This window comes from Dama dama, chromosome 27 (genome assembly GCF_033118175.1).
Source record: "Dama dama isolate Ldn47 chromosome 27, ASM3311817v1, whole genome shotgun sequence".
NCBI classification, from domain to species: domain Eukaryota; kingdom Metazoa; phylum Chordata; class Mammalia; order Artiodactyla; family Cervidae; genus Dama; species Dama dama.
This window is the reverse complement of record NC_083707.1, coordinates 55,882,141-55,901,269: the sequence shown is the minus strand read 5'-3', so window position 1 is coordinate 55,901,269 and position 19,129 is coordinate 55,882,141. Positions and strand designations below refer to the sequence as shown.

Genomic DNA, 19,129 nt, shown 5'->3' with positions numbered 1-19,129 from the left:
AATAACAGAAACCAGATTTTGAGACACAGGTTAATAAAGATGATCAAACATGCGGAATTCAAAGATAACCTGTTTTTAGCTGCTTGATTTCTTATTTCTAACTTGTAGGCTTTAATAATCTCAAACATTCTTGATTACTATGTCAACAATTAACCTTAAAAAACTTTTTAAGAACAAATTTTAAAAATTAAAAAACAAGCTTTAGTCTTCAAAGTTCACTTTTATTTATCTTGAGGAAGCACATTCATATTGTTTCTTCAGGGCACACATTTCCCTTCCCACCTACCTCACCTGCCTTTGAGACATTTTATTGTGGCTCAACTGGTAAAGAATCTGCCTGCAATAAGAGAGACCTGGGTTTGATCCCTGGGTTGGGAAGATCCCTTGGAGAAGGGAAAGGTACCCACTCCAGTGTTCTCGCCTGGAGAATCCCATGGACTCTATAGTCCATGGGGTCGCAAAGAGTCGGACACGACTGAGCGACCTTCACTCCCTCCCTCACTGTCTCCATAGACCACGACCAAGGGAAAGACAAGGTATAAAAGCTAATCCCATCAGCTTCGGGTGAGGGAGGAATCACGGCACCACAGTAATACTCAGGACTCTGCGAGGCGGGGCGTCAGACAGCAGACTAAGGTAGGCTCCAGGGCAATGGAGGGACTGTTAAAAATCTCATTTTCTTCACTAATTAACCACTGAACTGTGGATACCTGAACAAACCTACCTTAAATTCAATTTACTTATCTATAAGCAAATATAACAGAGAAGGCAGTGGCAACCCACTCCAGTACTCTTGCCTGGAAAATCCCATGGACGGAGGAGCCTGGTAGGCTGCAGTCCATGGGGTCTCGAAGAGTTGGACACGACTGAGTGACTTCACTTTCACTTTTCACTTTCATGCATTGGAGAAGGAAATGGCAACCCACTCCAGTGTTCTTGCCTGGAGAATCCCAGGGACGGTGGAGCCTGGTGGGCTGCCGTCTATGGGGTCCCACAGAGTCAGACACGACTGAAGTGACTTAGCAGCAGTAGCAGCAGCAGGCAAATATAAACGAATACATAACGACAGCACTTAGCTTAATAGGCTGTTATGAGAATTAAGACACCACAGGTATAGCCCTCGGCCCGTCAGTACAGATTAGCCATCACTGTTATTGAAAAGAATTGCTTACTATCTTTCAGTAAAAGCTTTATTTGTAATGCCTGGTTCCCTTGGCAAGTTTAAGCGCTGAAATGCACTGATTACAATTCCATGATCACTGTATAAAGAAGCTAGGACTGCTCACAAATTGTCAATTACAGTAAAAGTGCAATATACCAATAAATCCAAAATTCTCAAATCTCCACACACTAGAATATGGCAAAGTGGATTAAAAATAAGTATGATAGCAACATTATAAACGGACAACATTTAGAACTGTATGTACAGCACAACATATTCCATTAAAGTTGCATTCTACCCTGTTCAGACCATAATACAAGCATATATACTACACAGATGGCTATTTCCCATGCATACCTACATAAGGCTTTACACGTGTGCATGCTAAGTCACTTCAGCCGTGTCCAACTCCATGCAACCCCATGGACTATAGCCCGCCAGGCTCCGCCATCCCTGGGATTCTCCAGGCAAGAATACCAGAGTGGGTTGCCATTTCCTCCTCCAGGGGATCTTCCTGACCCAGGGATTGAACCCACATCTCTTATGTCTCCTGCACTGGCAGGAGGGTTCTTTACCATTAGCGCCACCTGGGAAGCCCTCAAGGCTTTATGTACCTGTGTACAAACTACTTCCTCTGCCAGAAACATCACAACCGCACGTCTGACAAACTCCTCTTCACCTTCCAAAGCCTAGATGAGACTTCATCGAGTCTGGGCAGCCTCCCTACTTGCCCTCAAAGCCACTTCACTGCCTTTGCTAATTCTAGCCTCTGTACCATTTCTCTGTCTTTTCACACATCACACCCCGAAACTGCCATTTGTTTATATATCATCCTCCCTTCCTAGAATTTGAGTCCTGCCAGTAGTTCAATCCTCTGTACCTAGAAAAGAGTAAGCCCTTAATTAATATCTGCGGCATGGCCGTTGAATAAAAAGCTATGGTAAACTCCCAGGGAAGGCAGTTTACCAATGGGCATGACATAACCCACTGGTAAAAGCAACCACTCTGGGGTCCATCTGGGCGCCAGTAAGCCACAGGCTTGCTCTGTGACTCTAAGTGCAGACTCCATCACGCTAAACTTCATCCGTCTCCTCACCCACACGTCCTACGACGGCAGTGGCTACGTCACCGAGCACTGTGAGAAGCGGTTATCACACGGAAATGCTAAGCATGTGCCCGATGCCGGGAGCATGCTGTACATGAAGTCTCATGTCGATGGTGAGAGTAGTTACAGACCAGCCTTTCCAGCAGAGCACATGGCCATGAAGTCATCAGGAAGGGCTTACAGGAATACACCAAAAGCCACATAGGAACACACATTCCATGTTCAGTATTACTATCCTTTTCCCGAACAACTTTACTTTTGCTCTCAAAATTGTCACTGCTGGTTTCAACAGAAATGAAGAAAACACACTCATATTTGTCGAGCATTAACTACACATCAAGCACTTACCAGGAACAGTCACTAAATTGAATTGTGTATAGTCCCCTTCCTTTTCATTACCTTCACATAAAATGGAAACACTTCCTACGCCTCTTCATAGTAAGTAACCAAAGTGGGCCCAAGAAATACACAAACTATGGTTCCTCCCAACATACCTCCAAGGGGTTAAGATCTTCTTCCAGTTCAGAAAATTCCTGACATGCTCTAAGACTGCCAAAAACTAGTGATTTATTCCTCAGAATGGAGGTAATCTAATAGTTTAAATCTTAGTTCAATCAAAGACTCCTTTACGGAGGTAGAGACAGACCACAAATCATGAGGGTCGCTATTTCTTAAATTGAAGAATACAATATAACCAAGTCTATTAATATTTGATACACTATAGAACTCTATAGTAAGCTAACCATAGTGCAGAAATTCCTAAAGGGCACACGGACCTTGTGTTCGGTGGGATCGAATAATACTCATAGAGCTGATCCAGTCTGGAGAGATCTTTGAGACTAAGGAGTACAGCACTTCAAGGCTGGTGGAATCCACCACAAGGATTTCAGGATAATGACCATGGCACAGAAGCCTTCCTTCTCTCTGATTTCCAACAGAGAGCTGGTAGAACTAGAAGGGAAAAAATGTTAAGTGTTCTTTACTTAAGATATTTGATTCACATACATTCACCAAGCTTGGTAGGATGCTCAATTTCTCCAGTAATATCTCCAGATACATAGTACATACTACTATACATACAATACATACATACTATATGGTACATATTACATGTGTCTGTGGATACACATGTGCATACATCAAGTTACGCTAATAATACACAAAATCTCTAATAAAAATTATTTCCTTCCTAACATCTTATCTTCCCTTTTGAACTATTTTGAAGCAGAATTCATGATAATGCTTCTGTTTCGTCCCCCTATAGCATCCTAAAATAAAACTGTTGAATGAATTAATAGAGCATCTGAATAAAATCAGCTTCACGAACAAATCAAAGCAAAAGGGCAGCGCAGTGAGAATCAGTGAGTAGAGGTTTGTAATTACTGGTTATAACCAAATAAAATTTAGACGCAAGGATGATTCTATTCAAACAAAATCACAAGTAAATTCTGTGTAACCCAAGTGTTATCTTAGACTAGAGTGCAAGACAACCATTATAAACGATTCTCGTAGTGCACACTTACACTTTGTGGAAGAAAAAGGAGAGAAAGAACCAATACAGTGATGCCACTCATGCCAAGAGTAACTCAAAAGGATAAGAAGGGTTTCCAGCAAGCAAAAAGCAGAGAAAAAATGCCTATCAAAATAGGACCATCGACTTATCAAAGGACCTGTCTTCCCTTAGCCTCAAACAATCAATAAATAAGTTATCTCTTAGTGGAATGATTCCCCTAGAAGATTTTTAGAAGTCTGGGACCTCTAGTATCCAGACTATTACTTTGCAAGGGATTGGACCTTATACAAAATCCCATGTGTTCAAGCTAGACACCACACACAGGACGGTGCTGTAACCACGCCGCACTGGGGAGGTGTGGGAGGAACTGGGTCCAGGCCGCTCCCACACCCACCCGGCCGCCGCTCGGGGCTCAGCAGTGGAAGGCAAGATTTTCTCCACTATGGAGTCCCCTGTACTGGGAGCACTTCCTAAGGACACACATGGAGCATGGTGCACATTAACGAAGCGCCGGGTAGCACCATAAAACCCCCAGAGGCAGGCTAGTAAAACGCAGACTATCGGAAGGCCGGGACCACCAGATCTTGGGTCGATCCACGACACAGGATCTGGTCTCCCGGGGACTAACAGGGACACACACAATCACGTGACTGCAGGCAGCCTTGGCCCACGGACGGGGGCACGGGGTGGATGGGAAGGAGGGAGGGATGGATGCGGGGCTCCCCCACCACCAGCCAGGAAACACAAGCGCGCTGCAGTCACGAGTGAGCACTCTGTCCTGAGGGCAGGGATAGTTTATCACACCTGCCCGACTGAACGCCTCTCATTTTTGCTTTAAAGGTACACTCCAACCATCTTCCAAATGCTAATTCAGCTTCCAAGACACTTTGAGATGGGCAAAAAAAAAAGGTTACTTTAATGGAGAAAAAGGTTCTCCAATTATTAAAGAGGGATGCCCCCAAAGTTGGCACTTCCATCTGATTTCAAAGTGCCAATGTCATCAAGGTTCACCATTTCTACATATAAAGAAGAACAACCTGCTTCTGGACCTGAGAAGATGAGGATCACAAAGGAAACAATGGCCACACACTAGCAAATCTGTCAAAAAGTATCTTCTACTTAGGGATGACTGCCACTCGGAATACAGAAGGCCTAAATACCGGATCTGATGAAGAGGCACTGAAGATATACTGATTAATTTTTCTTGAACTGTAAACCAAAAGTTTTTAAATCATAAAATTATACAGCAGTCAATATATTTATATCCAATGACTGATATATAATTTTTCAATTAAATTATCTATAAAGTCAATGAATCTAAATGATATACTATCCCTTTTCTCTTTATAAACTTAATGACTCTTCATATGGTAAAAAAAAAGAAAAAAATAAGTAATATAGGCCCTTTAAATAAATAGCGTATGTCCTAGGAATTCCCTGGCGGTCCAGGAGCTAGGACCCCATGCTCTCACTGCCAAGGGCCCAGGTTCAATCCCTGGTCAGGGAACTAACATTCCACAAGCCATACAGTGAGGCCAAAAAAAAAAAAAAATCCAAAATGGATCACAGAGCTAAATGTGAATGGCAAAACAATAAAGATAACAAGCAATTAAAAGAAAAAAGTCATACACCTGAAACTAACACAACATTGTACATCAACCACAGCCTTAATAAAAAAAATTTAAAAAGAAAAACAAAAAAACATATGCCCCAATAGCACTGAAGAAGCAATTTTTAAAAGGCTCGATAGTCACTAAAGATCTATATCACACTAACCATCTCTACACATTTTCCATTGCTTTTCTAATTTGTGTTAGTACAGAAGGTTTTCTTTCTCAACAAATGATTTTGTTTGTTTTAAGGGAGGCAGTATGATGTAACTGAAAGAACAGAGTCCCCAGAGTCAGGTAAAGCTGTTCTGAGATCCTAGTGCCGGGAATGACTCACTGTGAGACTGGGGCAAGTTATCTAATCACTCTGACTATCAGCCTCCTTACATGTAAAAGGGTATACTCCTATCTGATGCATAAGCATATGGGTGGGGCTAAATAAGACACTACACAAGAAAGGCCTAGATATCTGCTGTAAATCTGAGTTCCCTCCTCTCCCTCTCCTTCCCCATTAACACTATAAATCACATTTTCTATATACACTGCAATTTTCCCAACACTCAATGCAGTAAATGATGAGTAATCTGAAGCACAAAGAATTTGACAATTATGAAAGAATAAGGGGGAATACCAGGAATGTAGGTGAGAGGATATAAATTCCTGTAAATTCCTGAGTTAAGCTAGGTATATGAAAAGGTCATGTCTTTTACAGACCCAAGGCCAACTGCACAAGCAAGGAAAAAGGTATCGTCCCAAAAGTGGACTGTGTCAGACTTCTTTGATGGTCCAGTGGCTAAGAATCTGCCTTCCAAAGAAGCGATCAGAGGTTCAATCTCTGGCCAGGAACGAAGAGCCCCCATGTCTTGGGGCAACTAAGCCCATAGGCCTCAACCACTGAGCCTGCGGAACACGACTAGAAAAGACCCAGAGCAGCCAAAAAAGAAAAAACCAAAATTTTGAATGGATCGTGTCAGTCATGAGTGGAATCATAAGGGCTTTAGCAAGAGAGAATTCCATTATTTAGGATGTAGAACGCTTACCCAACCAACAAAGGGCTCCCAACTTGGGTAATCACGACACCGAGCAAGAGCAGCCCCAGCAGCGACGATGGCTGGCTTACACCTTCCAGCACTCGTCTCCGCTCCTCGGTCTTCTCCCCCACTGCGCTGTCTTACGAAGAAGACTTCAGCTGCTGCAATTCTAGCCTTCCTGTCCCATTACCCACTCCCACCCATTTTTCATATAAAAATAGAGACTCGATGTTTTTAAAAAAAACATTTTTTAAACTGCCCATCTGTGCTGAGTTGGCCGGCTGCAGAAATCAATACCAACCTGTATGCCAGTATGTGTGCAAGCTAATTTTGTAAATTCAATACATCTGCCATCACTCACGTCCCAGAGGCACATCTCCCTATAAAACAAAATAATAGCTGACTTTAAATCTGAGTTTTAAAAGCACGGTTCAACTTTGTCACGGTAGTTTAAAATTAATCTTCCATTAAAACGGACATATTTCAGAAAAAGCAGTATATAGTCATTATCGCTGTTCACCAAAAATTCTGGCCCTCCCAGCAGCTGCCTTAAATTCCCCTCCAACCTAACGACCCCCGCCCCGTCCACATCCCTTCTGGACACCAGGAGGACTGCACTTCCTGGTTCCCTTTCAGTTGGGGGAGTCTCGGAGCTGTTCTGGCCGGAACTGGTAGGAGGCCCTCCCGAACTCTCCTCCCCCACCTCTGTGCCAGAGTGGCTGCTCCCTCACCCACAAGCTCAAAGTAAGGATAATAATTAAGCAGAGCACAGGCCTAAGTGATATATGAAGGGCAGGTGACAAAAACTAGAACTAAATGTTTAATTTAAACCATTCCAACTTTCCATTGATTATCAACATAGCTAGAAAATTTGGCACTGCAAAACACAAAACTTAAAGTCAACTGATTTCCAGATCTTTGCAAATTAAACACAATATGCCCGTTTTGATTCCTCATTTGCTGCAAAAGTTTTACTGTAGTTCATGGAGTCTCAAAGAGTCAGACACGACTGAGCTACTGAACTGACTGACCAAAAGAAAAAAGCTTTATCTCAAACTAAAGAGACAATGTTCAAAATTAGAAATGTCAATATGCCTTGTCCTTTAAAGAAATAAACTGAAGATTTATTTAACAGAAGAGAACATTAATAAAATACAGTGATCCTGACATTTATTATCAGGATATTCTTTAAGATGCCTTAGGGCTTCGCTGATAGCTCAGTTGGTAAAGAATCCGCCTGCAATGTGGGAGACCCTGGGTTGATTCCTCGGTCAGGAAGATCCCCTGGAGAAGGGAAAGGATACCCACTCCAATGTTCTTCCCTTGTGGCTCAGCTGGTAAAGACTCTGCCTGCAATGCGGGAGACCTGGGTTCGATCCCTGGGTTGGGAAGATCCCCTGGAGAAGGGAAAGGCCACCCACTCCAGTATTCTGGCCTGGAGAATTCCATGGACAGTCCATGGGGTTGCAAAGAGTCGGACACAACTGAGCGACTTTCACTTTCACTTTCCTATGTCCCAAGTGGTATAAATTTTTCAAAGGAAACTCACTTGATCTGTTTAGAATATGCATTCTTATATGAATTTTACCTGATACTGCTTCTCAGTTACACAAGGTTCTTTTCAAATTCATAAATTACAGAGGGTTGGAGGGAAAATTTCTTAAATAACTCTCTTTCAGTTCCCCGACTCTCTTCAATAACATATTACATAAATATATAATTTTCTAAACACCCCAAAAGTTTTTATTCCCCACATTCTAGACCTTTCACCTGCTGTCCAATGACCTAACTCTTCAAAAGCAACCTCTAATCTGAGACTTAGGACTAGGGATAGCTATGTTAGTGCATTAACATACTTTGATATAACTGATCAAACTTTTGTATGGCTTCATCTTCCAAATTTATGCTAACCTAGCAACACTGAGGTTTCTTAAAACTCTCAAAGTTGTCTGCCAACTCAGCAAAAATGCCATGGGGATTAACGACCATACTTTAACTTTTATGGTACTCTGAGTCTCTCAAAAGCAAGGCAAAGACATGATCATAAATTACAATAAAAGTACTATAAAAATCATTAATAAAGATAAAATTCATTTTGAAAACCATATTTCAAATAGCTTTATGTTGAGACAACTGAGACATTTATTTAAAAGATACCCAAAAAATAAAATAAAATTCCCTACTTACTAATACACTGGTACTATTTGCATTAAGACTTAAGCAGAGAAAAGTGAATAAGAAAATACTTACCCACTCTCAGATGCACTCACAATATACTGTCTGTCACCAGACGCACACGCCTTAGACAGACAGGTGATGGACGCCGTGTGACCGAAGAGCAGCGCTCGGGGATTCACCTAGAACACACAGCATGTTTTCTCAAGGGATCGTTCTTGGGAATCCTGTTAAATGTTCAGTGTAAATGTACAGATACAGATTTGAGAAGAACTGCTCGGGACACCAGAAACTAAGAGCAGCAAAACAGTGACTCCCACCAGCTCAGGGCTCACAATCGCCCCACCGACGGTTCTAAAGCCGAGGCTGGGACCCCAAGAGGCGCCATTACTTGCCCAGCTCACAGAGGGGGCGGGCCGAGTCTTAGAGCAGGCAGACTTGAACACGAAGCTCCAGTGCACAGAGATTTCAGGTTAAGAATGTGAATTAACATATAAAGTAAGTAATTTCACCTCACTTGTCTTTAATACTTTCCATGATCTGAAAGCACATTTAGAGCCTCTAGACTGACATCCCAAACACAAAACATAGAGAACAGGCACCCTACCAAAACCTGGGATCAACGTTAACGATCAGGAACTAATAATGGTCTTCACAGACTAATGATTTACTGCCACAGTGCCTCTGAAAGGATGGCTTAATACCCACTATTCTAAAACAGTCTGGCAATCAGCCTCCAAATTCATCTACTTTGTACCAAACAGCATGCTATTACTTTAGGTTATATCGGGGCTTTAACTACTTTTAGGATATATTTCTTAACATTTTATACACATACAAATAATAGTTATAACATATGTACCAGATATAAAAAATACCTAACCACATAGTCAATACCCAGCTTAAGAAAAGAGAATGATTAATACCTTTCCCGCTATCAATTTTGGAATCAAAATCACCTTAGTTGTATTTTGCATAATTATAACTGAAAGAAAAATACCATCATTGTTTGTGGTTAGAATAGGCCTAGAATGTTTTCTCATACAACCAACCCCATTTCCAAACAGAGATTCCATATTCCTCCACTGGAAAAAAAATGCTTTTGGTCAATTCTTTAATTTTTCCCAAGAAAATCAAATTTACCAAGGGTTAGTTCTATTTTCAATGTACACGGCTTTGCTAAAAAATTCCATTTTCAGTCATAATAGAGTAACTAGAACTGACTGTACCAAAATCTAGAAAAATGAACAAAAATAACTGAATGAAAAAAAGCACATAATCATCCCAATAGGGCAATAAAAGCATTTGACAAAATTCAATATCCTTTCCTGATTAAAAACTCTCAACAAATTGGGTGGAGAAGGAATGTACCCCAACATAATAAAGGCCATATGGAACAAGCCCAAGTACAAAACACTAAAAGTCTTTTCTCTAAGATCAAGAACAAGACAAGGATGATTACTCTTGACATTTTGATTCAACATAATATGGGAGGTCTTAGCCAGAGCAATTGAGCAACAACTAATAAATAAAGCAACCAAGTTAAAAAGGAAGAAGCAATGTTTTCTTTGCAGATGACATGACCTTATATGTAGAAAAACCTAAAGACTGTTAAAACTAATGAAGAAATTAAGTAAAGTTGCAGGATACAAAATAAACATACAAAAATCTGTTGTTTCTATAACAACAAGTTATCAGACAGAGAAATTAAGCAATCCCACTTACAATGGCATCAAGAAGAATAAATTACTTAGAAATAAATTTAACCAAGGAGGTGAAACACCTGTATTCCAAAAATTATTAAGACACTAATGAAAGAAATGGAAAAATAAATAAGTGGAAAGATACCCCACATTCTTGGGTTGGAAGAATTAATGTTGTTAAAAGGTCCATACTACTCAAAGCAATCTGCAAAGTCAATGCAATCCTATCAAAATTCCAATGGTGTTTTTCACAGAAATAGAAAAAACCTTGATGAAATTTGTGTAGAACCATTAAAGACACCAAATGGCCAAAGCAATTTTGAGAAAAAACAAACTTGGAGGCTTCACACAATGAGTACCAACGTAACTAGAGGAAAAGTAAAAATGTGGTAGTTACATTTATACCTTTCTATTTTTATCTCACCATGTTCCAGAAAAATTTATGTCACAGTTATTAACTAATAAATATTTCACATATAACTGGTACAGAGATATATAAGATAATCTGTTCAACTGATCAAAAAACAATCTATCCTCAAAGACCACAGTTCAAAAGTGACAGTTATCAAGTTATCAGTGGCAAGGAGTGACGTTTAGAATTAAAAGATGTGATGAGACAGTTCTTAAGACTAAACACTAACACTAATGCTCCAATCTGGGACCTTGAGGGCACTAGTTCTTTTTTTTTTTTTTTTTTTGAGGGCACTAAGTTCTATAGTCAGCCATCATTCCACATGCCTTTCTTTTTTCTTTTAGTTTTTTTTTTCCTTTCTATTACCTGCGATGCTATAAATAAATCCTTACTATGTACAAGCACTTGATAACTGCTTAATGTAACTTCCCTCACAGAACCTTACCAAAACCTTGTACGGTTGACCCCAGATTAAACATGATGAGATGCAGACATTCGACAGGTGAGTAAATTGCCCAAAATCACACAGCTAGACACTAGAGCAGCCAAGATTCAAGCCAACTTCATTTGCCTGCAATGCTGAGCTTTTACCATAATGTTTCACTTCTTTCATTACTGCCATGTATTATAAAATTCCCTGCAATTATAGTTTTATTCTCCAAAATTGTAGCTTTACAGGTAGTGGAAGCAAAAAAACATTGTTTATAGGAGACAATACCTTCATTAACAGGTTCCCTCCTTTACTCGTATCTCCATCTCTCTCTGTACTCACGAAATACTACTTCTACAATTTCTCTCTGACATTTTATTTTTTGCCACACCACATAGTATGTGGTATCTTAGTTCCCCAACCAGGGATTGAACCCGAGCCCCCTGCAGTGGAAGCACAGATTCTTAACCACTGAACCACCCAGGTGGTTGAGATGATGAACATGTTCTAAAACTGACTGTGGTCATAGCTGCGCAACTCTGGGAACAGAGTAAAAATCATTAAATTGTACACTTCGAAGCGCGTATTGTATGATCTCAATAAAGCTGTTAAAAAGCCTTTTACTTATAAAAGCAACTTTTTTGCCTCTATGTTCCATGACAACTATCACTCCATCTTCTCTGTTCCTCCTTACAGAAAAATTCCTGGGGAAGTTGTCAGAGATTGGAGGTTAAAATATGGAAAAAGAGTGTCTGTCCACAGAGACAGCCCAGGAGCAGAGCACACAGCAGTAAAGAATGGCAAAAAAAAAAAAAAAAAACACCACAGAATGATTTTTAAAATAAAGGCAAAAAAATGTACGTTTTGTACATTTTTACAAAGTTTTTCTCTCTTCAAGACACTGATCTTAGAAGGCTCAAAATTGTTTTTAGCATCTTTTTGGAAATCTTCAATATGGTTAGAAATTTTCTGAAAAAATCTTAAATGTAACATAGTAAGCCAGGTAGGGTAGCTATTATAATTGGAAATCAAGTCAAAAACCAGCAGAAGTCAACTCTAATGAGTAATGTTGATAATCATTCTGAACACCAATTTCAGTCAAAATGTATCTCATAGAAAATACAGAGGTAAAATTATTCTGGAACTGTGTTATTTTTTGTTAAGTAGCTTTTTTGCATGCAAAAAATGCAATCTGCATTTCAAACACTCACGTCCAAGTCTACGGAAAGGTCCCAGAGACATATCTGCCCGTCATGGCACCCGGTCACGATGGTGGCCCCGTCGTCCGTCAGCAGCACGGCTGAGATGCAGTGCGTCGGGGCTCTGCGCCCCCAGAGGACGATGGGCAGAACCAGGCTGTTTGCTGCCATCCTGCTGGCAAACCTGGAAATGCAGTGAGAGCAACGGTAAATGTTACGGTATTTCCCTCTAAAGCACATCACACATTTTTATTTTGAAGCTCACTTGAACTTCCTCAGTGCCAAAAATTACTCTAAACATTGTGCATGCATGCTAAGTTGCTTCAGCTGTGTCTGATTCTTTGCGACCCCGTGGACTGTAGCCTGCCCACTCCTCCATCCATGGGATTCTCCAGGCAAGAATACTGGAGTGGGTTGCTATTCCCTTCTCCAGGGAATCTTCCCAGCTCAGGGATGGAACCCAGGTCTCCTGCAGGCAGACTCTTAACCGTCTGAGCCACCAGAGAAGTTTCGGTCTATTAGTTGAAACATATTCTAATCCATTAGCACAGGGCACCTTGTCACTGTGCTCCCTGTAAACCGGTAGCTCTCAGATTCCTCCTCTCAGTCTGGCCTGTCTGAGCTCACAGCTGGTCTGGCCTGACAGAACCTGGGTCCTGGGCCTGCTCTGCTGACCAGCCGGGGAGCCTGGGCATTCGTCATCAGCCATCTGACTGCCCCTCACTGCTTCTCCAGTAGGGACAACAGTACCTCACAGACCCGCAGAAGAGCCCGGCCAGCTAGGCTGACCTAACGGCCCCGAGGGCCAGGCAATGATTGGTTTGATTGTTTTTAATTAATTTATTTATTTATTATTTTTGGAGGTACTGGGTCTTTCATTGCGTGCGAGTTTTCTCTAGTTGGGGCTTCTCTTGTGGCTCAGCTGGTAAAGAATCCGCCTGCAATGCGGGAGACCTGGGTTCGATCCCTGGGTGGGGAAGATCCCCTGGAGAGGGGAAAGGCTACCCAGTCCAGTACTCTGGCTTGGAGAATCCCATGGACTGTGTAGTCCACGGGGTCGCACACGGCTGAGCGCCTTTCACTTTCACTTTCTGTTTCTCTAAGAGCAGCTGGTGGCCTCCACAGCAGGGTATCATTAGCGGTGTCACATGTCACACCGGCTTAGCTGACCCGCTGCGTATGGAACCTTCCCAGACTAGGTAGGGATCAAACCTGTGTGAGGAACGGACAACCAGTGGACCATCGGGGAACCCCATGACTGACTTGATTTTTAAGTGGCAACAAAAGGTATGTGTATAACCTAGACAGTGTAGAATCTAAGACTGTCCTAGGAACTTTTCAGAAACACTTCAAGGAATAGCCACTTTCTATGAAAGAAACTAGTTTTAATATCTATGGTCTCATTGCTGGTTGCATTTAGCAAAAGTCTTTTCTTTAATCCACTACTTATACTCTTTAAACAAATGAAAACCAAAACAAAAATCCACTCCCTGGAAAGAAAATGAGGCAAGTAAAAAATTATGAATGATATTTACCAAATGCAATCTATATATACTGCATCTTTTATTTTTTGTTAAAATTAATGGATTTCATGCTATAGTATTGGAGAAGACTCTTGAGAGTCCCTTGGACTACAAGGAAATCAAACCAGTCAATCCTAAAGGAAATCAATCCTGAATAACCATTAGAAGGACTGATGCTGAAGCTGAAACTCCAATACTTTGGCCCCGTGATGTGAAAAGCTGACTCATTAGAAAATACCCTGATGCTGGGAAAGAATGAAGGCAGGAAGAGAAGGGGATGACAGAGGACGAGATGGTGGGATTGTATCACTGACTCAATGGACATTAGTTTGAGCAAACTCCAGGAGACAGTGAAGAACAAGGAAGTCTGACGTGCTGCAGTCCATGGAGTCGCAAAGAGTTGGACACAACTTAGCGACTGAACAACAAAATGGCTTTTTCATCAACTTGTTTCTCCCCAAACTCCATCTGTTTGCTACAACAAGTAAAAGGTATGCATTTGAGGGGAAAATCCCAAGTTCCTTTTGTATTTATAAAATTGTTTCTGCACCATGTTCAGCAGCTAATAGACTACCAGGACATTAACAATTACTCCCATATTCCTATTGAACATTAGTAAATGAAACAAAGCACTGAGCCTGTTTTAACAAATTGGGTACAGCATGTTACTGGCTGAATAATATATCCACCAGTGACTTTCTCAGAAAGAGAATCTGGAAGGAGTTCATCTCTCCATGGTGACAATATTCATTTTTAAGATCTATCACCAGAGATTTCTCTCAACTACAGAAGCTCACAGCAACCAACAGCACATGCTGAGATCAAGAAAGAACAGCAGCGACTTCCTTGGCAGCCCAGCGGTTAGGACTTCACACTTCCACTCAGGGGACAGAGGTTCAACCCCCAGCTGGGGAACAAAGACCCTGCGTGCCATGTGATGCGGCCAAAAAGTAAAAAAGAAAGAAAGAACACCATTTCTCTCGATATGTGAGGACTCCTATCCAGCGCATCTGCCTAGCTTGAAGAGAATGCAAATACAGAGATTCAGGACTAAGGAACATGTGTGTGACAGGGAGGAACGTTCTGGTATTCAAGTGACAAGGAGCTCAAGGAAACCTGGAAGAAGAATGCACTTCACAGCCCTTAAAATAAGTGAAAATAATTGCCCATAACGTGACAAAGGTACTACTGTATCTTTTCCAGAGGATCCTAGTACATCATCTTATCTGCTACTATAACTGTTCATCTGAGGAATTAGGCAAGAAGTTCTGTCCAATCAACCTGGGAGAGAGGGGGAACCAGAATTCAAAATTCACTGTTGTATTTCCAAGGACATTAGACTGCAGAAACTAACCTGTCCTAACCCCCAGATATATACACCCTGCCGAATGACCTTAAACTATACACAATGCTGTATCTAAACAGAAAGTGTCTACTGGGTGAAATATTTAAAATTTGAAAAGTCATAAAAGAATACCTGAAACGAAGCTGTAGTGAGAGGTCACAATCACTGACTGATACTGATCTGTCTTCCTGCTGGGATTAGGGTGGTCCCAGCAACATATAGAAGAAACAAATAATTTCTACACAAATAATAATTAATCAAAAGGCCCTGGTGTCAGACTGGAAGATGGCATTAAAAGAAACGGGAGAATAAGATTCCAAGTCTTGGGTAGAGTGGGAGGGAGCAGAAAGTCTCATTTATAGGACTCCAGTGGAGAAGTAGATTTGTGTTCCTGAGTCTCAGAACATAGAAAAGCCTCCTAGATAAGAAGGTATTAAATCAGAGCTGGAGGCAGACTGTGGGGAAACGGGTTTTGAAAACACTCAAAAGTTGGAGGCAGAGAAAACTGTCAAGTTACATTTGGGTATTGGCTCTGACGTCTCTCCTCAGACAAGGAGACAGCCTTGCTAAGATGCTATGTGTCACGAGAGCTCAAGAATATTTTTAAAATAGGGGGACTCATCCTTTATAAAAACTCCTCTAACTCTAGACTAGACTTTCAGTTAGCTAGGAAAAACAAACTTCCTACTTGTATAAGGTCATGGCTTTTTGAGTTACACATAAACATATGATCTTTCTCACTGCACACTCAAACACCCTGCATCTTCAGAGTGTGTAAGAATAAAACTCATGGCACAAAGGAAGAGGTAAGAAGAATGAAAAGAAGTTACTGTGAGGAGAAAGCTTAAGGTCTCCAGAAGCAAGGGGAAGGGGACTTTGTTGGGGGTGAGAGAGGACAGGGAGACAAATAACAATGTCACCCTGTGACTGGGGGCCATGTCCCTCCACACACTGGCAGAAGGTAATGAAAACTCATCATTAGTCAGCCAACATGTGAAAGACGAATGTGACTTAGCTGGCTTGGGGTGGGACACTGTATAATGTCTATATATTTAATTTTTACACAAGCCCAATCTATAAAAGTTAGTCCTGCCTAACTTCTAAGAGAACTCAAGAAATTTATACCCCCACAAAACACAGTGGTATTTCCTTCCAGCTCTAAAATGTGTTAGCTCTTATATTCAAGATTCCTTTAGATAACCTAGGTCCTCTTAATTTCTCTACACATTTTAAAATTAGATTGTAAATTTCTGCAGAAAAGCTTGCTGAGATTATGACTGGCGCTGCATCAAATTCATATATCAATTTGGGGAACACCGACTCTGCTAATGTTGATTAAATATGCTTGGTGCAAGGGACTTCCCTGGGGTCCAGTGGTTGAGACTCCATGCCTCCAATGCAGGGAGCACAGGTTCGACCCCTGCTCGGGGAACTAAGGCCCCACATTCCCAAACAAAATTAATCTTCTTAACAAAAGAGGAAATCAAATAATTTTGTGGCTATTTCCTGCAAGATTCTGAATTCATTCTATGACTTTTCTAAGAGAATAACACTTCTCTGCTGGAAAACATAACATTATTCTCTCTTTAAAAATGCAAACATTATCTACTCACTAGCAAGAAGGAAGAAATAATGTGAGGTACATATAACTAGATGCCATAATTACAAAACTGGACAAGTACCTAATAATGTACAAACACATTTCTAATCTTGTGAAACTACATGTATTCTGACTTTACTAGATATATTAACATGTTCTCCATTGAAACAAACTATTCTCAGATCAGAGATAAAATTAATTTTCCTTAATAGTTTACAATTCCCTTTAGCAAATACAACAAACACATTCATTCATGACAACTGAGAGACTATAAGATCCTAACATGAATTTTTGAATCAGAGAAAAGATACATTACTTTCAGAACTTGTTTTGACCTAAATGTATTTCAATGCATTTAGAATTAGCATATGAAAGAATGCTTCAAAACCTAGAAATCTGGTTACAGTGTAATAATGAGGCAGCAGGAATTTCTTGAACATCTACTAAGAAAAAAATCTTCATTATAAGTAAGTATGTTCTATAATTAAATCACTGGTATTTATTTAATAACCTGGACCTTTTTTAGGGACTAATTCACTTACTTAAAACTAAGATAAACAGCTTGTATTTTCCAGGGTACTTGTCAGCTGTAACCAAACCAATGCATGTCCAGTGAATTACCTAAAATTCCACATAATCCTCAATCATTATGCCACAGATATGTGGGCTTTCAACACGTTTTTTTTCCTCTCTTCAATTTTTTTTTTTGTATAATAAAGTCTTCTGGATCTATTTGGCTCTATATGTCATGTGAACGCATGACTTAGATACATCAAAGGGAAGAAAGAAGAGGATGAGAAATGTTTAGTTCATTATATGACCAAATGATGTGAACATTCTTAATACAAAGAAATATATATCTCAGTCCAGAAAAAAATGTAAATATCTCAAAAAAATTTTTTCCTAGCATCTTAAAATCCAATAGAATAAAAGTGAAACTAGAAAAGCCACCAAAAGTACTTAATGAAATAATGTGAACTGAAGGCCAGCGTGGCTTATGAGGACAGAGAAGTCAAACATCTCTAAGAAGGATTGACTGAAACTGCCACGGAATCTGTACCAAGTAAACCTAGTCCTAAGGGACTGATTACAATAAAAAGTGGGCAAATTAGGCAGGAGCTAACTATTCAGTTTGGCAAGACACAGGAATCTAAGTCTGCATTTCTTGATTAAATGGCAATGTAAATTCAAAGCATGCAGTTTTCCAGCCATCATCATCTAACTGCTCTCTTCACTGGCAACATCACCTGCTGCATGAAGGGAACTGAGTATCAAACTGAGACGCAAAGGAAATTTGTATCAAATCTAACTTAAAATCATATTTAGACATTGGCTATTAAATATAATCTTTTTCCTGAAAAAGCTTTAGAGTTAAATAATGGGAGTCCTAGATTCTATCCCTCATCTTGCCACTAACCATGCAGTCTTTAATCACAGCATCTCACTTCTGAGGATTAGTTTTCTCATCAAGAGTATTTATACAATGAATTTTGAATCATCTTTAAGTAAAAAAAAAAAAAAAAAAAATCAAATCATAAAGAGCAGGGGTCTGAGAGATAAAAACCAAGTCATCTCTTTTGCCTACCTCAATTTCATATATTTTTGTTTCACCTGATTGCACCTATTTCTCAGTTCTAAACAGAAATAAAACTGTACTGCAGTCAACAACAGCAACAAAAACAACAGTTTAAAGAACACTAAACTTATGCTCAGAAGAACTATATTCAGATCCTGACTCTTCTATGCAATCTTGAAAGATTTACCATATCTGTAAAAGATGGACAAGAATACCCTCCTTTCAGAAAGTTGCCAGGGGACATGGACAACACCTTGAAATTTCACTTGAGGAGGTTTCCTTCTCAGGTTCTGCAAGCTGCAATCCCCTTGGTGGACCTCTCTTCCCTTAACTTAAATAGGCAGGGACTTCCCTGGTAGATTCCCGGCTCCCACTGCAGGAGGGCACAGGTTCAATCCCTGGTCAGGGAACTAAGATCCTGCATGCCATAAAGAAGAAAAACTTAAACTTTGTTTCAAATTTAAAAATAAATAAACAAATAGGTACAGAATAGCTTAGATGCTTACATTTTCCAAATTCAAAGTTGACAGGAAAGAAAAGTAAACCCTGTTTTGCATTTTTATGAAAAATTTCCATAAAAGGGAAAGACTACAAGGTTTGTCTAAACGTAACTCCCAGTGCTAGACTCACCATGGGGAGAACCCCTCCGCCCCGGCTCCACATTCAGGTCCATCAGCAACTCTCAAAATCACACCACAAACTGATCTCAGAGCTCAGAGGCACACACAGACCTGATTCCTAAGGA

The 19,129-nt window shown here is 40.4% G+C and overlaps 1 protein-coding gene across 1 annotated transcript in view; it reads right to left on the bottom strand.

Moving 5' to 3' along the window:
* The window catches only part of WDR7 (WD repeat domain 7), a 336,383-nt gene that overhangs the window by 301,824 nt on the left and 15,430 nt on the right, over positions 1 to 19,129 (bottom strand). The window contains exons 2-5 of the mRNA XM_061131100.1: positions 12,353 to 12,524; positions 8,672 to 8,778; positions 6,723 to 6,801; positions 3,044 to 3,218 (exon numbers count right to left, since the gene is read on the bottom strand). Coding sequence (XP_060987083.1) covers positions 3,044 to 3,218; positions 6,723 to 6,801; positions 8,672 to 8,778; positions 12,353 to 12,511 — 520 coding nt within the window. The 5' untranslated portion in view covers positions 12,512 to 12,524. The remainder of the gene's footprint in view (positions 1 to 3,043; positions 3,219 to 6,722; positions 6,802 to 8,671; positions 8,779 to 12,352; positions 12,525 to 19,129) is intronic.